The sequence below is a fragment of the Pholcus phalangioides genome, unplaced genomic scaffold (genome assembly GCF_987345545.1).
Source record: "Pholcus phalangioides strain wild (caught in Gottingen) unplaced genomic scaffold, Ppha-v1.0 ptg000010l_1, whole genome shotgun sequence".
Classification (NCBI taxonomy): domain Eukaryota; kingdom Metazoa; phylum Arthropoda; class Arachnida; order Araneae; family Pholcidae; genus Pholcus; species Pholcus phalangioides.
The window spans coordinates 43,086,124-43,111,815 of NW_028301603.1; the positions used below are offsets into that span (position 1 = coordinate 43,086,124).

General features: G+C 35.7%; 1 protein-coding gene across 1 annotated transcript; it reads right to left on the reverse strand.

The window, feature by feature from the left end:
* Positions 1 to 1,123: 1,123 nt before the first annotated feature.
* On the reverse strand, positions 1,124 to 23,754 carry LOC149081535 (palmitoyltransferase ZDHHC6). Its single transcript, XM_089238467.1, has 9 exons — positions 23,383 to 23,754; positions 20,536 to 20,627; positions 19,543 to 19,699; positions 19,072 to 19,203; positions 14,827 to 14,880; positions 12,710 to 12,859; positions 7,947 to 8,134; positions 4,850 to 4,896; positions 1,124 to 1,522 (listed from the first exon to the last, which is right to left on the reverse strand). The coding sequence occupies exons 1-9, from the start codon at positions 23,620 to 23,622 to the stop codon at positions 1,425 to 1,427; spliced, it is 1,158 nt and encodes a 385-aa protein (XP_089094593.1). The 5' UTR covers positions 23,623 to 23,754; the 3' UTR covers positions 1,124 to 1,424.
* Positions 23,755 to 25,692: the final 1,938 nt, after the last annotated feature.

A 25,692-nucleotide genomic window follows, 5' to 3' on the forward strand; every position in this document is an offset into this window, starting at 1 on the left:
AAAATTTAGATTTTTTTATTTTGTGACACTGAATGAATGAACGCCAGGGTCTCTGCCACCGGACTTATCCCGTTGCCGAGATCTCTTCCAGCCCAGCTTCGTGGCAGAGTCTGGAACAAAGTGAGTGCACCTAAAAGTCTGAGTGTGTAGCTAGTGTTGTGTATGATATTTGTGCTGCCATCTATACTTCAAATTGTGTGTGAAGTGTAATGATTGAATATTTGTAACGTTGTAGGCCTGTTGCTCTCTGTGGCGAGACTTTTTAACAGGGAGATCGGCTCGCATTCATACCCTGAAGTTGGGAACCACAGAAAACCAACTTCAACCGACCACCACTGTGGCGCCGGTGGAGTCCGTCACTATGACCACTCGACCACCACAGCGGCTGCTTTGTGACACTGCATTTTCAGTGGTGCAGGGTGATTTTTGAACAAATTTTTAGCATTATTTAAACTGGAACCGTATCTCTGCGACAAACGATTGATGAAACAAAAGCTGCATTAGGGCTTACAAGACACCCTGCATACTTACTAAAATAAATGATAGATGATAAATAGATAAAAAACAGATATGAAAGTAATATTTGTGCGGGTTCAGCCAAGGCTTTCTGTTTGTTTGCGTTCATGAGTGGCCACTGGATTTGACAGGTCTAGTTGCCACTGGCCAGGAGGGAAGTTTCTTATCTTTGACCTCTATCATGAAAGTGTGGTATGGGCAGGACTTCCAAAACAAGAACTTCTAATAACTCTAGCAATGTTTGTCACAGCTCCCTATGCTATTTGAATTTTGTTCACACGAAACATTCTATCTTCGTCTGTAGTTCACGAAATATAGAAAAATCATAGATGATGATGCTCTCCCATGATAACTGTAGAGGTCTAGTCATACAGTGCAACCTCTCCAAATGGATTTTTTATTTTTATTTGGGGAACACAAGTTCAATGTGTTTCACTATCTATTAATGGATGTTTCTCACTGGCTAGTGGACAAAATGTTTGGTCCAATGGCTGTCCAATATCAAGAGGTTTCACTGTATAATGCTGATAATATCTGATGCAACCATGATTTTATATAATTCCTAAACCATTTGATATAACTTATGGGAACAAAAAAACTCACGACTGCAAAAAAAGTTCTTGATATTTTATAACACAAGTGAATATTGCTCCAGTAAAAAAAATCCCACAGCATTATATACAAATAACCTACGCAAGTTACAGGTAAGGACATAATTATAAGAGTTTGTGTTTCAATAATTAAAAGGTTTTTCTTCAAACCTACTTTTTTTTTTAAAATAATTAAATATTCGTCTGTCAGGATTACACAACAAGTTTACAAAATACCCACAGGTAACAATGATGTGTATCAATTCACAAGAAATGGATATTATTTCACATTTCGGAACAGCAATGGAAACACAGAGGCTATAAAGTCTTTTTAGATACTTTAGAAACTTCACACTCTGCGCTCGTGAATTCGACTGCACAACATCTTGGGAACCAGCCTTTGACTTCTGGGCATTCTGTGAAAAATACACAATGTAAAACATTTTTATTCTTTTAATTATACTGGGAAAAAAAAAAATTTTGTTCAATTGTTATCTGAATTTTAAATTGGCATTTGTTTCTGTCAAAATGGGCGTTTTGTCTCTGTAGCCATTTATACTTGCAGCTTCCTTGCGTTAAAGAAATTTTCCTGGGGTACCATCGCTTGGTCATCATCTATGATGGCTCCCTTGCCCAGAAATAATTTATTTACTCATAACTTTGTTTCCTTAGCAAAAATTTACTCACATCTTCCTTACCCTTACAATCATTTCTTGTGATGCTATCTTACCTGAGTAATAATATACTTCTCTTGTGCAAACAATCATTTAGCTTTGGCTCCAGTGATCAATTATTTAACTTCAACTTGCCTGCCCTAGTATTCATATATTATTACTGCCCTAGTATTCAGACTCTCTTGCCCTAGTCACGAATTACCCGTGGTTCTCTTGCTGTGAGGGCCACATATGTATGACACTACCATGGCTGGTAACAGTTGTGAATATATTTAGGTAAAGTATAGTATCTACTAAGTAATGTAGATGCACATCAAAATTCTCTGCTTGACAGTATTTGACATTTCTGGGAGTCACGATGCAAGTCATGTAATTTATAATGTATCAGAAAATTTTGGACTGAGAATGAACATTCTTTTGAGTTCTGACCATCCACTAAAACACAGTATCCACCTGTCCGATTTTTTTTAAGTGCGTGAAAACAGGATGAGACTAGAGAAAAAAAATTTCTATCTCAATCCAGTATCAACTCACACAGGTCAAAATGCATTTCATTTCAGGCAGATAGCATGATACAACCCATACTTTTTGGTTGAATTTTATTTTCACATAGAGAATATCAGCTTTAATAGGCCTAAAAAAACTCTTATAAATGATGCTTGCAGTTTTACTCCAGGATATCCCATACTTTTTGATTATATTTACCCATATCATGACATCTTTCAAAAAATACAGGATGTCCGAATAACACTGGTAGGAATTATTTATAATCAGTTTTTACCAGTGTTATCCGAAAAAATTACCTTGAAGAGTAATTTCTTTCTTCTTCCAAATTATAAGGAATATTTTTGTAAAAAGAGGGAGTATTTTTTTTTTCACTTCTCTATTAAAAAGAAATCACCTAAAACTAAGGGGGAAAGACAAATTGATGAATATTTTCACCCCTCTTCTTACTGCTCTTTATGAATTTTGATGTGTGAATCTCTCATGCATCTAGATGCTTATCGGCAAACTCTGGTTCCTACACTTTACAAGAAGTGGGAATGGATGAGAAAAGTGTCTAAATCAAAAGCAACCAGGGTTGGTAAAAAAACCAAAAACCAGTTTTTTTTGGTTTTAATAGCATTAACATCTAAAACAATAAAATTTCTGAAAAATCATTCAAACTTCTAATAATTAATTAAAATAAAATGTTTGTTAATGCAATTAACACTATTCCCATATTAATTTAATCTATAAATATTTCTTACATTTCAACAAAAACCAACTTTTGCAATTTAATTATTTTTTGCTTAACTCAATGAATTACTTTGTGTTTGAAAATTCTCTTAATGTTATTATTAACCATATGATATAAAGGTGCTTTCTTTAGTTAACTTTCAGTATGTTTAATTAGGCAGCTATTTTGCAAAAAACTGTGATAAAATTAGGTGAATATAATGTATTTAATGAAGCACAAATAATGCAGATCAATTAGCAATGAGTTATGATATACAGGGTGATTATAACTAAAGTTCTGATTTCAAAACACTGTAAAAAAAAGCACCATTGTCAGAATGACTTCAAAATTTACATGAATATTCCTGAAGCAATGAAATTTTGTATGGCAAAGGGGGGAGAAATACTTAGAAATGTAAGATTAACGACACTGTCCATCATGTGGGAAATTTGCTTGCAGAATGGAAATGATAATCAGTCAGGACAAAATGATAACTTAATTAGCATTGCACCATTTCATAATTCTGGGAAACCACAAAAATGAAGTAATTTAACAAATAACTACAACTTACTCAAAAAATGTTAAATATGTTGTCCATCGTGTTCTGGCTATGAAATGAAAGCACAAAAATGCTTGTTCAACAACAGATTAGGCTAAGTCATGGTAATGAGGTAAATGTGCTTTCAATTCACCAAAGCTTGCAATCCAACCACTGTTCATAACATTTTGAGGTACCTCCCCACAGCCAGAAATTTCAAGGGTTAAGGACAGGTGAACTGGCAGCTAGCCAGGTGTCGTGTCATCCTGTTATTGTCAAAATGGTTCTTCAGCAGCTGCTTTGCTGCCATCGCAATATGCATCTTGATGAAAGTTGTGCTATCCATCAGAACATAGCCACACTGATGTTAAATATGTTGTGAAGTGCTGAAGAAGCTGTTGAAATGTGAAATGATGTGGTGGCACAACATAGATTATAGGCCCAGCATCATCTACTTGCATTTTGCGCCTTTTTTTTTTTTCTTTTTTGACCAGTAAAAAGTGATTTTACTGGTCAAATTCATCTTTATTTATTAGCCAGCTCTTCTGGCAAGTTATTTGTTCTCAGACTTTCATAAAGCCACATTTCATTCTATCCAACATATTAACGGGTAAGTTCCATCATCCTTATGCATACTCACTAGGTAGTAAATTGCCCATGGCGATAGACCTGAGTTGTGCTCGGCTTGAAACAAAAAAATCCTTATTCATAGCACGAGTTAGTAGTATTATATGCTGTTTCTGTAGGAGAAAGTAGCTCACAGACCTGCCACCTTCGTGATCGAAACAAAAAAGGCATTCAGCTTAACCCTGCATCAAGTGCATATAATATATAGTTGGTGAAATGAGGTACTAAAAAAAAAATTTTTTTTTGAGTTTTTAGTAAATGTTTTCCTCAGTCGCTTATTTATTTCAATTATCGAAGTATAGTATTTATATATAAATAAGAAATATTTACATCAGTTCAAATGTTTCAGCTATTTTCAACCTCAGGCAGATGACTTTTCTGTGTGAGAGACTGGTTGCGCCTGATGGTATTATGATTCATATTGCGTCAAATTGAGGGTTGGTTGTCTTTCTAATTATCTTCAAAATGAAAGCTCGGATCTACATGATTCTTGTACTAATCGGAAGAACCTATTTTTAATTTTTTTTCATATGATAGCATGTATTATTAAAATAAAAATTAACAAATAATGAGGCTGCCTTTTGTTTTGCAGTAAACCCTTCCATTATACATTCCATGAGGCTAACTTTATAAAATACAACACAAAGAAATTAAAACAGAATCATGCAGCAAATGTAAGTCTTACCTGAACCAGAGATCATGTTATGAGCTTTTTCACCATACAACCAGTGTCTGTGAGATGAAAAGAAAATTTAGCTAACTAATTCAAAAATAATGTTCAAACACTAACATATAATACAATTAGAGTTCATTCAACAATGTCATCATTGTCCGTAATAATTGGTTACAGTTAAAATGAAAGCTCAAATAAAAATTAACACTGAGACTGAGTCATGATATTTTTGTATAGTTGGTGAATAATCAGACTCCATTTCTGTATGAGAATTTCATATAATACTATTTATTTACAATGTAGACATTGGCAAAAACATGTGGCTATTGTATGTGCATCATCAAATCTCTTATCACTGGCACATTGTGCTACTGCACAGGTACAGGTGGTGAGCTTGCAGCTCCATCTCTTGGCATATAAAATAAATATAATTTTATATTTGTGAGATGATTCACTACAGATTATCCCCCCAGTGAACATGGTGAGCACGATACACAAAATAATGATTAAAAAATATAAAATAATAAGTATGGATGAATGCAATAATAAGAGTAAAATAACGCAAGAATAAGTGTAAATGAATGCCTTCAATTCGTGTCACATGAAGCCGAGGCGTACATCACACATAAAGGCAATATAATATGTGTGTAATGCATGCAATAAGTTGGTATAAATAAATTGCACACAAAAAATCTAAGCAAAGCAACACTAATGTAGGAAAGACATGTTTGTCTTTAGCTTGTGTGATTTCATAAAATCATTTCTCTTATATTTACAGCTACTTTTTGACTTATGAACAATTTTGCTCATGGAATATGTTCATAACTCTGGGAATTGTTTGTACACCCACTTAGTGCCGTCTGATGCCGCCGTTACCGGTGGCCTCAAGTGCAGAAGGGACCCTCATGAAAGTGAGACTTGTTTAAAATTTTCGAAAGTAGATATGCTTCACTAAGCAGGGGCCTGCATGAAAAATCACTTTGGCCAAGGGCTCAAGATGCTCTTGAGATGGCTCTGCACCCACCTTATTTCATTGGGACAAAAATGAAGTTATCCAGCCAATTATCACCAATAAGCATCTGGTACAGTGATTCCTAAGTGATGTACCACTAGGCTACAAGGTAGCACATGACATTTTAAGAACAAAATCGTTTTGGAAGTAGAAGTTAAGCATATATGTGGTATATGTATACTTCAGCTGAGTGCCACGAGATATTTTAAATTATAATCTCATTCCTAAGAGTCAGGGCTGTCTCAATGGGGTATGACCAATATTTCACATGGTTGGTGAATGATGACGATGACATTGAATAATCTGACCATTTTTCTATCAGAATTTCAGATAATATTATTTATTTACAATATAGACATTTAGGAAAAACATGTGGCTAGTGTACGAGCATCATAGATTATCTTGTCAATGGCATGTCATGCTAATGCGCAAATGCAGGTGGCGAGCTTGCAGTGCTATCTTTTGGCATATATAGGGTGTTCTGTTAATGGACTGACAAACTCAGAGGGTTGTTAACAGACATCAAGAGGAACAAAAATTGCAATGGAACATGGTGTTGCAAACCACGTTGAGAGGGTGAAACTCGCGAAAAAGGCATGCAGATTTCGACATCATGCTGGAATGACAAAAAGTACAATAATAACTACAGAAAGATTTATTTGGTTAATTATTACAAGAGTTGTTGGAAGTGGCAGCCACTGACATCATTGCACAGTCTACAACGAAGTAAAACGATTCCCGGACGTGAGGAAGATACCAGGTATGCTTTTGATGTCTGCCACAACAATGACAATCTGCGCTATGAGATCCTCCGGTGTGTCCACCATACCATAAATCAGTATGTATATCAGGGTATTTCTCATTCGTGTAGTCAGCCATCACGATACGCATTGAAAGACAACTAACTGCTACACATGCTTACGATTGCAATAGCGCTAATTTACGTCGTTCGCAGCACGTGGTCCTACCCCAGCGGATGCGTTTCTCAAAGCTGCTTACGTCAGATATGATGAGCGAACCCCGAATGCATTCAGCGATCAACTGACATCTACCTTTTGTCTCCTCTGGACTCATAGCCCGCATGCATTTTTCACCATTTCCACCCTTTCAATGTGGTTTGCGACGCCATGATTCATTGCAATTTTTCCTCTTGATGCCTACTAACAACTCTCTGAGTTTCTTGGTCCATTAACAGAACAACCTGTACATTAAATATAATTTACTATTTGTGAGGCGATTCAATATACATTGATTAACATATCTCTATAGTCGTTTTTTCTTTAACAGCAACGGTGGGTGGTACTAAGAGAAATAAATTTTAATCAATCAATACATACAGTGAAACCTCAATGTAACAATACTCTGCAGACCAAGAAAACAATATAGTTGTAGAGGGATTTATTGCTATAGTGAGGTATCACTGCATTTATATTTATTAAAAATTTGTTTTCACTGTCTCTACTAAGAAATCCTGTATTTGATTTATAATGCTTATTTCACCTATTTTTTTTTTGAGGTGCACACCTTTGGGATCCTATGCTGAGGTGGAATTCACATCAGGAAAAAAATCGGTACTTCATTGCTATAAAGGCCCTTTACGATTACAGGGAGGCCCCTTTAAATTCGGTTTCTTAGCAAAACTCTTGAGTTATACAAAAGCTAGCACCCAGAGGCTTTCTTGTACTCAATATTTATACCAACGAAGTACCGAAAACCATAGAGTTAAAGGTTGATGGTACTGAGTAATGTATATATATAATTTCTTATCTGATTCCTTCAATATTTAATTTGGTGGCAGTTTATTGTTGTCTATTCTGCTTTTTAATTTTGTTTTCCTTTTGCATCAGCAAAGAAAAAGAGCTGCCATCAAATTTTGAATCAAAATAGGAAGTTCAAGATCAAAAATTTGATCTTTAATGCCATCAAATATTAAAAAAATTAAATTGCAAGTTTAGGCGCTGTAAATTTTCTTGGACAAAGCATTTCCAACTCATTAGAAGAAAAAAAATCAGTGGTCTCAATGGTGTAAAGAATAAACCAACAAAAGTTATAATGTCTCAGTAAATGCAAGACAAAAATAGTAGAAAAAGTACTGACTTTTTCCATCGAGTCACGTAAACCGTATCACTGACTGTCAGAGGGATTCTCTTCTCATCACTGCACGGCGGTGACAAACAAGCTCTCAATCCCTTACTTATTGGAAACCACGACCCATTGTACGAACTTATTATGGTATACTGCTTCACTCTGGCTCTTTTATGCTCTTTCTGTATCAGCTGTTCGATCTATTCCAGACAGAATTTCACAAGAAAAAACAGATACAAATTAAAATCATTATTAGTAAAACCCTGTAAATGTAAATTATTTTGAGCAACTGAGAAAACAAGCACTTATACTGAAACCTCAATGTAACAATACTCTGCAGACCAAGAAAACAATATAGTTGTAGAGGGATTTATTGCTATAGTGAGGTATCACTGCATTTATATTTATTAAAAATTTGTTTTCACTGTCTCTACTAAGAAATCCTGTATTTGATTTATAATGCTTATTTCACCTATTTTTTTTTTTGAGGTGCACACTCCATTTGGTTTTTTATCATACATAAATCAGGGGTCTGTCCAGCCGGAATTTGGGTCCGGAAAACGGACCCTTCACAAAATTCCGGGGCTAAAAAACGGACCCTTCACAAAATTTGGAGGATAATAAACGGATCCATCACAAAATTCCGGAAAACGAACCCTTCATGAAAATTACGTCGTAAAAAACGAACTTTTGGGACTGCTGTGCGACAAAATTCTTATCAGTTATGACCCTAGTCGTAATAGAAAGCCATTGATCTTTTTTTTTAAGCATGCATTGTTGGCCCAACACCACCACCCCCTCCCCCATAGATGAGTAATCTTATCTATAGAAGTTGTTGGTTGGATACCGGAAAACATGACCTTGAACAGGCGATCGGAGAAAGAGCGTGACCTTGAGAGGGCTTTCCTTGTTTCTAGTCTTCTTGTTAGGACATCCCGCTGGTTGACCACGGATTGACCGCGTCCGATATTTTATCGCACAACCTATGCCATTATACAAACGCTTTAGCCCAACCCCGCACTTCTCCTCAAATGGTCTTTGAATCACAACCTCTTGTTAGTCGTAAAATCGGCGTAGTTGATGCTTATTGTAGAATTGGATTTTTTGTGCACGTTTTTTTTTTCCTGTATTGCGCTTTCATTTTTGAAAATTTAATATGAAGCGTGGTCGACCACCAACAGGTGGAAATTCAAGGAATAGTGATTACTACATTAAAAAAATACGGCCAACTGACGTTCGGGGATGCAGCTCCATAACATCGTTTTTTAAACGAGGATCTGAAAACGTCACCAAAAAGACGTCAGATACAGATAATTCCAATTGTGCTAACCCGGAAAAAATTACTGAAACATTGCTTCCTTCATCGGTTTCGAACCACGCTGTCGAAACCTTGGAAACGGCGCGATACATTACCGATTTATCGGAGGCGCCTAAAGACATTACCGATTTATCAGAAGCGCTGAAAGACATTTCGGATTCTTCGAAATACATTGCCGATTCGTCGGAAGCGGCGGAAGAGATGACCGATTTATCGGAAGTGGCGGAAGATATTGCCGATTCGTCGGAAGCGGCGGGAGAGATGACCGATTCGTCGAAAGCGGTGGAAGACATTGCTGATTTATCGGAAGCGCTGAAAGATGCTACGAATTCGTCGGTAGAGCCGGATTTTAAGAAAATTTCATCTACAGAAGCTAGAAAAATGGGTCCAAAAGTACCGAATTTGTTGAACATCGCACATTTTGAGAAGCTTCACAGTTGGCTATGTTACAGCATTTCTGCATCTAGCTTTCTTTGCAAAATATGTTCTACATTTTTTGATAAGGGACCCTGGATTGACCAAGGGGTGCAATTTGGTGATCACCCAACACGATGTGTCAACAAGCATATATATAGCCAGAAACACAAACAAGCTGTGAGTGCATCAAAAACTAGGAAAATGATAATAAAAATGAAATGAAATAGGAAAATGAGGTTGCTGTTTAATTAGTATTACTTTCACTGCTATTTTGAACGTTTTCACAAAAATAAGGTACATTTTCACAAAAATAAGGTACATTTTCACAAAAACAGGACCCTGTGCAAAAAGTCTGGACAGACCCCTGCATAAATACACCAACAAGAAAGTCAGCGTGTTTAGATCACGTTTTCATTCGAAACGCGAGGTTAAATTATCGATTTGAAACAGCAGTATCAAAATTAGAGATAACGGATCATTTACCACTGGTTATTAAATGTAATCTTGGAACTGATACAAAACTTTTAAATAATAATCAAAATAATAAAAATCGGTTTTGTCAAAATGTGGATTATGATAAGTTTGAAATATGTGTAAAAAATTATGAAATTGATGAAAACATTTTCAATGAGACTGATGCAAATGTATTATATGACAAATTTCTTGATATTGTGTTTAGGCATCGTAATTTCTGGACAAAACAGTCTAAATGCAAAACAGGAAATAATTTGAAAAGTGAATGGATTACATATGAATTGAAATGTATGGTCGATACTAAAGAAAGACTTTATAAAGTTTTTAAACGAAATCCTTCAGATCGTGATAAGGAAAATAATTACAAAAACTATAACAAACAGTTAAAAAAGAAGCTAAAAGCTGCAAAGGATGCTTTTTACTATAATAAATTTATAAAATGTGGTAACGACGTCAAGAAACAATGGAAAGTTACTAATGATATCATAAATCGAAAAATAAATAAAATAGTACTTCCAGTAAATACTAATTCTAAAACAGTGAATGAAATGAATGAATTTTTAATCAATTCTGCAATAACTGAAGATTCTGAGTTAATAGATGAAATAGAGCTTCTAGTACCAAACCAGTATAATTCTATAGTTGTTACTGAGATAGAGGAAAGGAATGTAAAGAATTTAATAAATATACTTGAGAATAATAAAGCGGTTGGTTATGATGGAATCACTCCAAAAATGCTAAAAATTGTCAGTAAATACCATTTAAAGTTTATAACCCACATTATAAACTCTTCAATTCTCAATGGAGTTTTTATTGATAAATTAAAATGTGCTCTTGTTATACCCATTCATAAATCAGGTAATGTCAATGATTTCAAAAACTATCGTCCGATCTCTATTTTGCCCGTCTTTTCGAAAATTTTGGAAAAGATAATGAAACATAAAATTATAAATTTTCTAAATCAATTTAATTTTTTTTCGAGCAATCAGTTCGGTTTTCTTGGAAATAAGAATACTGAGATGGCAATTTTGAAATTTTCAGCAAAAGTATATGAAAGTATTAACGAGAGCAAAAGAACCCTTGCTATGTTTTTAGATTTAAAAAAAGCCTTTGATAGTGTCGATCATCCAATTCTTATGCATAAGTTATATTGTTCAGGTCTGAGAGGCAACACTTATCACTGGTTTAAAACTTATCTGTCAAATAGAATGCAAGCAGTTAAAATAAATGATACAATAGGTACATACAGGATTATTAAAACTGGCGTCCCACAGGGTTCTGTTCTTGGACCGATTTTATTTCTAATCTTTGTTAATGATATCAATAACCTGGATCTACATGGTGATTTGATTAGCTATGCCGATGACACAGCTATTGTTTTGTCAGAACAAACGTATACCATGCTGAAATCTGATACTGAAGAAGATTTAACAAAAATTAACACTTGGTTGAGGCATAATAAGTTAACCTTGAATCTCAACAAAACTAAATACATAAATTTTCAATTATACAATAGAAATATTGAAACACTTATAATTCGATGCCATGAGTTGGGATGTTCTGATGACCAATGTTTTTGTCCGATTGTCTCGGAAACTGAAGAGTATAAATATTTAGGAGTCACTATAAACAAAAATTTGAAATGGAACTCTCATGCAACTGCACTTAGTAACAAAATAAAATACATGAATGTTCGTTTATATTGCTTAAAAAATGTTATATCTCCTCAATTTATTCATACACTTTATTTTGCTTGGTTCTACTCACTTATTCAGTATGCTATATGTGTTTGGGGAGGTGATTATGAGTCCAATTTAAATGTTTTAATAAGTGCTCTGAAAAAAACTATAAATATTATTTCCTCTCGTAACCCTACACCATCTGCCTATAATTATAAATCAGACTATAGATTTAATATTGAAAAATTGTATATATACCGAAGTCTAATGCTTATTTATAAAAATCCTACTTGGTTTGAAATCAAGCAATGCCCAACAAACACACGTCTCCGTCGAGGTTTTCAATATAATATTATACAACCTAAAAAAACATTAACCCAAAAGCAATTTATATATTTGGCTCCATTATATTTTAATAACCTGCCAAATGAAATAAAATATGAAAATAAATTAAGAGCTTTCAAACAATTAATTATCAATTATATTAATATTTTACTACAATAGGAAGGTACTTCTCGGCCCCCAGTATACAGTGTTGTGTCACCTAGGCCTTTGAAATATTTGTCTATTTCTATACTTGTATTTTGCTTAGTACTTGTTAGTAGCCTATATGAAAGTGTTTGCCACCACAGAAAAATTTATGTTTGTATACTCTGGACGGATCAAGCGATCCCTTGAGTAGAATACTGTATTTATATATTTATATATATTGTTTTTTTTTCTCTTAATAATAAACTATTTCTATTCTATTCTATTCTTATTCATCTGTTAATACAACACTTTTTCAAACGCCACCTACAAAATATTGAAAACATTGTCACAAAACCAAAACTACATTTTTACTCTAATAGAGAACAAACACTCATGCTTGAGACAAAGATACTCACAGTTAGAGTATACTGATGACAACCTTCAGCAACTTTCCAGTTGATACCATTTCCGATTGGTTCCCAGAAAACTTGTTTGAGGTTATTCCACCATCCGAGATTGTAGGGATAGATGAAAATGTCATTTTCTGCTCTGAGCCTCCCATGAGCCTTTTGGAAAAACGACAGAATATTGGTGCAAAAGATGGGAGTACTCGTGCGAAATAAATCTCATGAACAGATGCAAGAAAGAATGGTTTCCAGCATCTTGAATGATTACTTATAAAAAAATATCCTAATACCAGTTTCATTTCCTAATGTGCTGGAATGACAGGACTTCTTTTGAAAAATAACAGCATCAGCTCAATCAATTAGTTATAGATTTGCAATTTTACTTCCTATGTTTGAATAATTGAAAACTACACTCCTAACTCACGACAGCTCCTTAGAATCTGCCATCATCTTCGTCAAGATAAGTTGCAAATAAATAATTGCCTTTTTTTTTTAATTTGGGGGTAGGGGGAATATCAGGTTCCTTTCTGCTGTGTAACTGTGCCCAAAAATTTGGTGCATCACATTTTTTGCAGAATCTTTTGGAAATGTTAACAGCATATAAAATTCACAAAAGATCGTTGTCATGCTAAGAAGAAAACTTTCATACCGAGTGATTAATTTTTTCATTATCCAATTGTTTGTGGACATTCTGTCATCAATGCTGTCATTCACGTCGACCGAACACATGAAGAATCACATTTTTTTTCTTTGTGCATCAGGGCTCGACAAATCGAAGAAATATTTAGGAGCTAGCCCAATTTCTTAGGGACCAAGCATGGTATTTCGCTCAAGAAAAACAGTCCTAAATATGTTTTATTTCACTTTTCCATGTTAAAAGACAGAATAATGAGATCAGAAAATTTTGTGTCACACTTAGACTCCAATTTAGCAACACACATTTAGAAAACTTCAGGTGCCAATACCGATTTTCTAATTACCATGGCAACCTAAGATTTTTCCAGCCCTGATGTACATTGTTTTAAATTAAATGTTGTCGCATTAAGTACGTCAAGTTTAATAGAGACTGTCATTTTGTTGATCAGCTCTTCTCACGAGCTGCTGACCTCCTCTTGGTCACTCTCCCCTTCACAATGTCTCTTTTTCCTTATTTCCATGTCCATCCTCTCTCTACCATCTCCCGGCAAAACAAGTGTGTCCAGTCTTCCTGACCCTTCTGACGCTCGCATTAACGTTTTACAGGCCAAATTCAGATTTTGAACTAATTTTCATAATTTTTTAAGTTTAGTTCCCTTTCTGATCTTTTAATTTCGAGATATCAAACAAATTCTTTCATGTTTTCTGGATTTGTCTATGTCCATAGAAAAAACATTAAAATTAAAAAAAAAAAGATGATTTTTCTCTCTTAAAATTAAATAGTTTAAAAAAAAAAATTAAATTTATGACATAAGTGCTAAATGAATGAAATTTTTATTTCCTAAATTAAGTTTGGAATCTCACACCCACAGAAAACGAAAATCAAGCACTTTCATGAATGAAAAATATTTTTTTCTAATTAATAAAACTGATGTTCCCAATCAGGCACACTGGCTGTTGAAAAATTAAGGAAGTTCATCACAGATGGGTCTTTCAGGGGATTGACAGCAACTTCACAAATGCCATCACAGACTTTGCATGATTTGTTCCGAGATAAAAACAATTTTACGTGTTCGTGTCATCACAAATTTTTTTGTCAGAATTTATAAGTTAATTGCTTTAAATTTAAAGGTTTTTTTTATAAATATATTTATATTAGCTCTTTCCCCTATTGCAAAAATCAAATTTCCAGACAATTCTAAGTTCTTTTTTGAATCATATGAACCCTGTGAAGCATATGAAGATGCTTATGTATTCTCGTGGATATTTATGATAATGCTGATTCAAAGAGTGGAGTAAAACCTATGAATTTTGGGTGGATCATATTCACAGAAAAATAATAGAGAGAGAGAGAGAGAATGATGATCAACAAATTACAGTAGGGTCATGGTTATTTGAGCCCTAATTAACCAAGTTTTGGGTAAGATAACCATGGTTCTGCTGTAATAAACAACAAATAAATGGCTATGGCATATCAACCTATAACATACCTTGGCAACTATCCAATCCTCGATACTGGTTTCATTTCTTATAATCGACTTCATCTGAAAAAATATGGTATGAAAATAAAATTAGACAACTTTCTGAGTGCAATGTTAGGGGAGGACACAAAAATAATTTGGATGCAGGGGAGGCTCAAGTTTACCCACTACCTGGGTGCAAAAACTCATGTGCTGCCTCGGTACACAACCCTGGTGGGAGGCTGACAGGGTACCAGCCTAGGGGGACCCTGGAATTTACCTAATTTTGTTTAAGACAAAGCAAAGCCGTTTACCATTGTTTAGCAAGAAAAATATCCATGACCATACGTTAACAATTTTGTCTCATTTCAAAAATAGATATGTTCTGTTCTTTGATTCAGAATTATTTTACTCTCACTTAATCCACAAAATAGCACAGATGGTGAGCCATAATTGCTCACACTTATCCTGTAAAAACTATGTATAATGAGGCAATATTTATTAATAAATTCATTTTAAAGGTGTTTCTGGTGCTCTAAATCCATCATTAACTGGTAAATTATGTTACATATTGGTCTCAGTCGTGGCAAATTAACCTGTGTGTTCAAATGAATGTTTCATTTCATAGTGCCCTGATTAACTTTTTTGGCATAAAATTACAATAGTGCTACTGTTCTGTGTTTTTAAGCTGTGTTTCTGTTTCACCACTTATATGTAGGCCTAAAAAAGTAATTTTCATCTCAAGTCCTCAGTGAAATCACGTTACTATACATATGTATTAAGAGATTTCTGTTATCAGTCTATTCGGTTATCCGCCATAGCCCTTGTTCGGATGGTGACGGTTAATCAAAGTTTTACTGTACATTATTTCTGGCATCACAGTCCCAGGCCCTCAAGTTTTCGCAACAATTCTGTCATCAGACTATGACCTAGAATAGGCCTATGTATCCAACTGCTTTGAAATGCAAACTGTTGTTTCACCTATTTGCACCGTAATTTTGAATGTTAGTTACTGTCCAAGACCACGAAGTAATAAATACAAAATTATTTTTCCCATCCAGACAGAAGTTTTTAATGACTACTATACTTGTTGAACCCTCAAACTAAGCAAATGAAAAATTAATCAACCAACTGGTCCATATACACCCCCCCAAATAACCTTAAAAATGATAAAATTTCTGCTTTGGCAGAATCATTAATTGCATTCTTCAACATTTGTAATATTTGGTAATATATCAATGATTTTCTGCTCAATTAAAATCAATTACACAAATTTTGTCGATAGGATTTGATAAAAAAAGTAGGAAAAGTAGGACAAAACCGAGAAAGTAGGACAAAAGTAGGACATTTTACCAAAAAGTAGGAAAAGTAGGGCATTTTACCAAAAAGTAGGAAAAGTAGGATGAATGGGAGCCCTGCATTTATAAAATCAAGAACTTTTACAGTTATGGGGATGGCAAAATTATATTTTTCCCTCTTTGAAAAAAAAAAAAGGTCCAGGTTACAGCCTTGTTCATAACTAAGATTTCTATGGTGAATGTTGTTTAACATCTGAGTTGACTCAGGATCAGAGGCAGATTTATGGCTTTGCCGCCCTGGGCTATTCAAATTTTGGCAACCTTGTCCCATTCTAATTTGGTGTTCCTGACTATCAATAACTAAAATTTGGCACCCTGGGCTATACTTAAGCCTTCCCCCCTTCTGTAACAACTCGTCTGCTCAGGACCCCCCTTTGCATAAACTAATCAAGGTTCTACTGCATAATATTCAAGACATTATCGCAAATTTACTCATCTGATGATTTCCAATCTCTAACTAACCTAATCAATGCTGATTTAATTAGAATCCGAAAGTGGTTTGCTGCTAACGACCTTCAGATAAATACATTAAAAATTAAGTCTATAAATTTATCTTCCCAATCTAACATTCACTTTCACCCTAATTTAATTTTCCATAATCACAATTGTATTATTAATTCTGATTGTAATTGTTCATGTCTCGAACAAGTTACTACAATTAAATACCTTGGCGTATACATTGATCACAATCTTAAATGGAAGAGTCATGTCAAGTACTTGCAAAAAAGACTTATGGCTAGTAGTGTTTAAATTTTACTATCTCAAACCCTACTTGAATCAATCGTTTTTACTAACTCTTTATTACTACTTGTTTCACTCACTCCTACTAAACTGAAGAGCCAAAAAAACTGGTACAGGCATCTGTATGCAAATAAAGAGATATGGAACCAATCAGAGTATGGCGCAGTGGTCGGCAACGCCTATATAACACAACAAGTGTCTGGCATAGTTGTTAGATCGGTTACTGCTGCTACAATGGCAGGTTATCGAGATTTAAGTGAGTTTGAACGTGGTGTTATAGTCGGCGCACGAGAGATGGGACATAGCATCTCCGATGTAGCAATGAAATTTGGATTTTCACATACGACCATTTCACGAGTGTACCGTGAATATCGGGAATCCGGTAACAAATTAAATCTATGACATCGCTGCGGCCGGAAAAAGATCATGCAAGAACGGGACCAACAACGACTGACGAGAATCATTAAACGTGACAGACGTGCAACCCTTCCACAAATTGCTGCATATTTTAATGCTGGGCCATCAACAAGTGTCAGCGTGCGAACCATTTAAAGAAACATCATCGATATGGGCTTTCGGAGCCGAAGGCCCACTCGTGTACCCTTGATGACTGCACGACACAAAGCTTTACGCCTCGCCTGGGCCCGACAACACAGACATTGGACTGTTGAGGACTGGAAACACGTTGCCTGGTCTGACAAGTCTCGGTTCCAATTGCTTCGAGCTGATGGACGTGTACGGGTATGGAGACAACCTCATGAATCCATGGACCCTACATGTCAACAGGGGACTGTTCAAGCTGGTGGAGGCTCTGTGATGGTATGGGGCGTGTGCAGTTGGCGTGATATGGGACCCCGTGATACGTCTAGATACGACTGACAGGTGACAGGTACGTAAGCATCCTGTCTTATCACCTGCACCCATTCATGTCCATTGTACATTCCGACGGACTTGGACAACTTCAGCAGGACAATGCAACACCACACACGTCCAGAATTGCTACAAAGTGGCTCTAGGAACACTCTTCTGACTTTAGACACTTCCGCTGGCCACCTAAATCCCCAGACATGAACATTATTGAACATATCTGGGATGCCTTGCAACGTGCTGTTCAGAAGAGATTTCCACCCTCTCTTACTCCTACGGATTTATGGACAGTCCTGCAGGATTCATGGTGTCAATTACCTCCAGCACTACTTCAGACATTAGTCGGGTCCATGCCACGTCGTGTTGCGGCACTTCTGCGGGCTCGCGGGGGCCCTACACAATATTAGGCAGGTGTACCAGTTTTTTTGGCTCTTCAGTGTATATGGTCTAACTGTCTGGGGTTCTAACTACCTTTCAATCCTTTACCCCATAATCAGCCTCCATAAGAGAATAATTAGAATCATCACAAATAATTTTACTACACCATCAATACAACTTCATCAACATCTTGGAATATTTACATTATGTCAATTATATTTCTATAAATCTATTCTTCTATTCACAGGTCAATTCTCGTTGCCTTTAAATAGACTGAATAATATGTATTCACTTTCGTTGCCTCATAAAACACTGTTGAAGAAACATTTTACTTACCTATCCCAAAATTCTACAATACATAACCACCAGAAATCACTCACGATACTAATTTATCATCCTTTAAAAAATGTGTCAAGCAATACATGTTCTCACTTGATGGTATAGAAAATTTGTTTTAATGCTTTTCTCTTGCTCATATATATAATCCTTAAATAACGTAACAGTTTAATTTAATTACATGCTGCATCTAGTCGTTTTTGCTTTTGTTCCAACATCCAAAAAATTTATATTTTTAGTTGCAGCATGTAGAACTGTTTTTAAATTGCACTTCTCTGTTGCCATGAATTTTTATTTTAATTTGAATAATTTTGATTTTTTTTAGTTGACTATTCTGTTTTCCATACTAATTTTTTACTAGCATTTACCAGAATAGGTTATTTTTTGATTGACTCTTTGGTAAATTTTTCTCTTTTTTTTTTTGTACTGTTATATAACAATAAATTTGATTTGATAAGTGAATTTCATACATATTTTTGCGATATCCAATTGAAAATTTTAAAACATTTTTCAGAATTTAGAGTAAAAAAAAAGAAACGGTTTTATTTCATAAAAAAAAAAAAAAAATTAGCAGAATTCGCTGTTGGCCACCAACCTGGACATAGAACAGACCTCCAACTGCGATAATCACACCCAAGGCTAAGCCAAAGCTAAACACAGAAAACGCCAAGGTATATACAGACAGGTATACAATGTATCTTCTATCACCATGAAGGAAATACCAATTCTAGAAAAAAAAGAGAAACATTTTTATTTACTATTGGATTAGTGAAAAGAAATTTTTATAAAGAAGTACATACAATGTATGGCCCTCACAAGGGTGGATCAACAGGCAATCCTCTGGACAATTCTTAATTTTGCACTATAAATTCACTATACATGGACCCGGAAGAAAATCTGGTCCAGGGTCCCTGCTAAAGATCCTAGCCTAGTGGCCCTACTGCAGGATGTGGGGGGAGGGGCAGAACAACACAATGACTTACAACTACATGGTTACAATGTTAATCAGCATAAAAGTTGTGAACCCCTTTTTAAAATAACATATCATTTTGAAAACAAAACTTACAAAATTAAAAGCACGATAAAGTGCGATAGAAAGCAGAACACAAGCATAGATGCAACCAACCACAGCCGACAGCATAAACCATGTGAATTTGGAATGGTTCATATGGCCGCAACAATTGTTTATCCACGGGCAATGGTGATCCATCTTCATCACACACCTGTAAATCAAAAAATTTTTTTATAAGGATATTAGCCTTGCATACATTGTATTGGAGAACAGAGTGCCTGTTCCCTGAGAAAAACTCGTGCAAAAAACATAGACTGCAATAGGTGGAGCTAGTGTCAACTTGTGGAGAGTACAGGTCAGTACAGTGAGAAATATGCAGTAAAACACATCAGTTTGGAGACCTCCTTACACGGGAGAGTTTTGAATTTAACCAACCATAATCCCGTAACACAGAATGTTCACAATATTGTACCTCTCTAACTTGAACAGATTTTAATGGAACTGTACATGACCAACTTAGACAGGATTTACTGCGCTACTGTTATTACTAAACCATTCTTATGCACCTCGTAAATACACCTCTGAAGAATGCCTAATGAATTCATATATACCAGAATGTATCTAGCATGAAGTTTGTTTCTTAGGAATGCTTGTTATTAGTTTTAAGAAGTGCTACCACCTGTTTTCTGAATTCAAATGCAGACAACTCTGTAGGACGAGATAGACTGTTACTTGCACATTCGATAAAATTTTTGTACCATCAATACCACAAACACTTTATTTACAACCCTCATGTGCATGTCTGAATGCCTGAGATGTGGTTGTAGCAATGCCATCTATTTTTTTAAGCCGCAAGTGAAAACGGTAATATAGACAAGAACATAACAAGTTTTGAAGCAACACTAGAAGAGACGAAATGGTTTCTCTTTTGGTGTTTGCATACTTATCTGAAGTGTTCGGCCACTGCATTGGAAATAAAAAAAAGAAAATATTTAGCTAAACAATGAAATTAATGCCAAGAAAGAAAACCAAAGCACCATGCATTACCTATTACACTTACGACAATGATGAGCTCGAGGAGCTTTGTAGCCTTTACATATCGGACAATACTGCAAGTAACGGCACTCCTCAGGATTATCCTAACAATAGAAAGAAATTCAAATCTAAAAAAAAACCAAAAAATCACAACAATTTTTAATGTGGCATTATTCAATTATTGTTTCTGTAGAATTAGTGCCAGATTTGACAAGATTAACGTTATTGGATTAGTTTAGAGCACAGTTTCCCAAAATTTTTGTTCCATTGCCCCATTCTTAAAAAAAATTCTCTTCTCATTGTCCCTCCCACCAAACTCAACCAAACCCATAGGATCCAATACAAAACTCGAAACTTTTACTGCCACATTGGATCCTTCCATCGTCCCCCAGGGGGTGATACTGCCCATTTTGGGACACATTAGTTTAGGGCATGAGATGGGCAAATTTAAGGGCACACAAAACGTAAGCAGCAAATAGTGGGGCTGTTGGGCAAACTCCTAGAGATACACAAATTCTTTATGCTTTCCAAAGGGTATGAGCTCTGTAGTATAGGGTTTGTACACATTTCTAGGAGGAAGCAAAAACTGCACGTGTTTCATGACAGGCATCCTATGAATGCCCATAAAAAGCAAACGTTCCAAAATTTTCTGAAGCGTATGCAAGTCTCCTACACATCATCAACATCAAAGATTGGGAATCACTATTGACTAATAATGCAGTTATTGAGTGTGTGTATGTGCAACTCGCTGTTTGAGTCGTACAGAAGGGTCCACTACTGGCAGGTATTAAATGGAGGCGCCAGCCGTATAGACGTCAATCTATATCCTATTATAGCGTGATTGCTCATACTAAAAATCAATGAGATTGCCATATTCTAGATTGGATAATTTAATTCCAGATTCTATCATATACAAGACAAAATTATTGTGCTATTATCTACATAAGAACAATGGTGAAATTACGATCACAATTTTTATTCTAGATTACTTATTGTATATATATGTATATAGAAAATGTTAGTTTGTTATTTTCACATAAATTAATAAACTTCAGGATATACCCATCCTACGGGAATGCTTCAATATCTCTCTGAGATGGGAAGCGGGGGTGTGCTCAATGTATAGAAGAGTGTTGCTTGGGAAAGTAAAGTCTCAAAATATTGTGAAACCACTAATTATTCAATCGTCCTGACAACCTCAAACTTTGACGAAACATTTTGATGTAAAAATACCCAAGCACACCCATAGTCTGCTTAAACCCCCCCCCCCCCTATCAGTATGTGCCTGTTTCTAAGTTACAACTCAACAGATCACCCTTCATGCTTTCACACATTCTTTTAGTCACTCTTTCTTTTTTATGCTCACTGACCTGGTTTCTTGCTCTCTCTCTTTCTATCATTCATATAGTCACCCACATACTTACATACATGCGTACATAATTTAGGTTCCTCTTTTAGTCACTCTCTCGATCACTCATTTGGCCATTCATATGTTTGTCACTGTTTTAGCCATGTGTGCACTTGCACACTCTGTAGGTAAGGCCTGTTTCTCTGCCCATAAGTTCGAGCCCTGGACAAATATGAATTCTTGGGGGTTATTTTACTTCTAGTCTGTATTCTTTGAAGCAGAGACATAGGGAGGAGCCTCTGTGTCTATCACTATATAAGGCAGCTAATTTTGAGGCCTTAAAAGTTTGTGGGCTCTCGGCACATGACCTATTTGCCCATGAAAGAAACCTGTTATATCTCTAGGTCATTCTTTTGGGGTTGCTCACTGGCCCAATACTCCTCTATACAGTATTATGCAAGTATTTAACCAGGTCACTCACACGCTTGCATATTCTCTGGGTCACATTTACAAAGTCACACTTTTCCACTCTTTCATTCTCACTCACTGACCTGGTCACCTTGCTCTATCAATCACTCATTTGGTCACTAACATGTTTGCAAACTGCTGTGGTCACTCACTTGAACCCTGTCTCGGTCACTATTCTGGTTGCTCACTGACCTGATCCCTCACTAAGATATGTTACTCTTTGTGGCCACTCACATTCTTGCACACTCTATAGTTGACTGTTGGTCGCTCACTGACCCAATTTCTTGATCTCTAAGCAGAAGCGGATTCATGGATTTGCCACGCACTTCTCTCTCTCTAATTTTCCTGACCACTTATTCCTCACGCTTTTCACAAAATTGCTGCCCTCTGAGCTGTACCCCACTTTGTCTCCGCCTACCTCTATACGCACGCCTCTGGAAATCAAACAAAATTAGTTAGAATATAGTAACTATTCCGCAAGGATGATGTCACTCTCCGCTAACATACAAAGGTTTTTAACAACTGGCTGTTGCAAAGATGAATTTTTGGGAAGAGAGAAAATTCAACTGCCCTTGCGAGGAATCGAACCCACATCCTTTCGCTTTCCGGGTGAACGTCCTAGACCACTAGATTACAAAGGCAACGAATCACTCAATTTTTCCTTGGAGCTCATGTGCACTGAACGGGACTGTACATGGACGGTCAGACCTGACTCAGGCCAAGCTCACAACTGCTGACTCTGCCACCAGCTGGCAACTTATGCAAGGTTGACGTCACTCTCCGCTACCATACGAAGGTTTTAAGAACTGGCTGTTGCGAAGATGAATCTATTATTGATGAAATATTCATCTTCCCAACAGCCAGTTCTTAAAAAAAAACCCTTCGTATAGTAACCATTCTATAGTGATATCGAAACATAATAAAGGTTTTTTTCATCACTGAATTTGTAATCGTTTATTTCAATGAATGTGAGAAATAATTTGATTCCAATAGAAATCAAGAGATTACACTCCAAGACAATATAAAAATAAATATTTGGTTACCGGTTTCCACCCTAGAGGGACGTAACCGGGCCCGATGAACATCGCGCAGAAGAAGTTATAAAGCGTCATCCCAACCAGAGCCAGAAATACGAAATGGATGACGGACCCGGCGAAGGACGCGAATGGCGGCGACCACATCGAAGTTACGTGAAGAGTACACAGAGTGATGCAGTTCACGCAGCTCAGCGCCAGGATCGGACCCCAGTGCAGCAGACGACTCGCGAGCTCTTTCAAACTCATGTTCCTATCAATACACCTCCTCGGATTATTGTTTTCAAAATCAATCGTGCACAATTTATCTCAGATCTATAACGAGGAGGAAAGGTACCGAAGGAAAAAAAATTCCATTTGTTTACAAACACAAGTATGAATGTTGAGATAGATAGCTTTATCTTGAATTAGCTTCTTATGAAAGAAATTGGTTTTGATGAAATGACCATACATCCCGTATTATCATGTAATATTGGTTTTGTCCATCCCGACATTAAAACCTGGTTTTCCAAGGAGAAGGGATGAACGGACGTGTTGTGTTTGCTCTTCGTGATTGAATTCTTTTTGTTTTGCGAATTTGTATTTTTTTTTCTAACAATTATCAAGTTAAGGAATATAGATTGAAAGACAGGCCCATTGTGTCTAACATTAGTGGTACCAGCGTTGGGTTAGTTGTCATCGAACAACGTCGGTAGGCGTTTCCCGAGGCCACGGTTTTCTAACTTAATACCCGTATTGAATACTTAATTTCAAGTTGTCTTCAGTTATTTATATGGCGGTTTAAATTGAAACCACCATCGCTCTGGCGATAATGGCGGCAAGTTTAATGGAGACTCAAGAAGGGAATAGTAATGCAAACCAAGGCCAAGGTATTAATTTCCCCGTCTAATTATTCTGATCATGAAATAATAGATTTTTCAACTGACATCACTAGTTTCACAGTGAAATATCACGGAAATACCAGAATTCCAACGTCCAGACCTAATGATCTCAGAAGGAATTTTACTAATATGATCAGCAATTCAGATCAAATTACTGAAATAAGGGTAGCCAAGAGCGGTGATCTTTTTGTTACTACTAATTCTGCATTGGTGGCGAAGGAGCCACTTATCATCAAAACTATCCTTGACATTCCAGTTGTTAACTCACTTCTAACCGATACACTATATTCAAAATATATTGTGAGGAATATTCCAGTTGAAATTCCATTAGATGAAATTGCTAATGAGTTAATTCTAAATGGTTTTTACCCTTTGAATATCCGCCATATTCTACGAAACCAAATTCAGACACCAACTGTTATTGTTATTCCACTAGGGACGTCTGTGCCCATTGAACTTAAATTATGGTATCAGATCTTTAAGCCAAAAAGATTTATAGAACGACTTTCCATGCGTAACAAATGTTTCAGTTTCTTTCACAAATCGAAATTCTGCCCAGTCAAGTCTCAATCTGTTTATATTGTGGTGGTGACCATATTGCCAAAGATTGTGATAGTGAAAAGAAATGCATTAATATCGCCAGATAATCTTCCTACTGACAGAAATTGTCCAAAATATATCCATGAACAAAAAATTCTCAATTACAAGTCTGAACATAATGTACCTATTCATGTAGCGAGGAGATTCTGTAAGCCAAATGAGATGTCATATGTAACTAGAGTGCAAGCTTCGTCTCAACACATAGATTTATCTAATATAAAAAAAGATAATCAATCTCTTGTTGCAAAAGAACTGGCAGAAATAAAAGAATTAATAATGCTGGAAATCAAACAGTCTGTAGCTGAAATAATTACACAATCATTGAAAGAAATTGTACCAGAAATCATCTCCTGTATATCTAACCAGCTTCAGCCTATGTTAAAAGATCTTGTTAATTCTTCAAGAAAAAGATCGGCTTCTTCTGATGATCAATTGAGAGATGCAATTAGTTTCAATAGGATAATTTCTGAAAGTGTTAAAGACAGACATGGTTCAAAGAGAAAGTCTTAACCTGTTTTTATATTTGATTTTATGCCACATTTACTCATCGACAAACTAATTTATAAATACTACCTTCTTAAAAATTTACTTAAAGATTCGGTTTGAATCAGGACTAACATCTATAGAATTCTTCCATGGAATTGCAGAAGTATTAAAAATAAGAAATATCACATTCTTCGTTTCATGAATGATTTTGACATCATGTGCTTCCAAGAAACATTTTTATCTGATGAAGAATTATATTATTTACCTAATTTCCAAATATACAGATGTGATAGACTTAATAGTGGTAGAGGAGGTGTGTTAATGGCTATCAGAAATAAGTTTCCATCAAACA

Coding starts and splice junctions, on each gene's coding strand:
- LOC149081535 (XM_089238467.1), bottom strand. CDS start 23,622: ATGAGTTTGAAAGAGCTCGCGAGTCGTCTGCTGCACTGGGGTCCGATC. Junction 14,881..19,071: donor GAGGTCTGTTCTATGTCCAG/GTTGGTGGCCAA, acceptor ATATTTTTTCAG/ATGAAGTCGATTATAAGAAA. Junction 8,135..12,709: donor GTCATCAGTATACTCTAACT/GTGAGTATCTTT, acceptor TGTCTGGAATAG/ATCGAACAGCTGATACAGAA.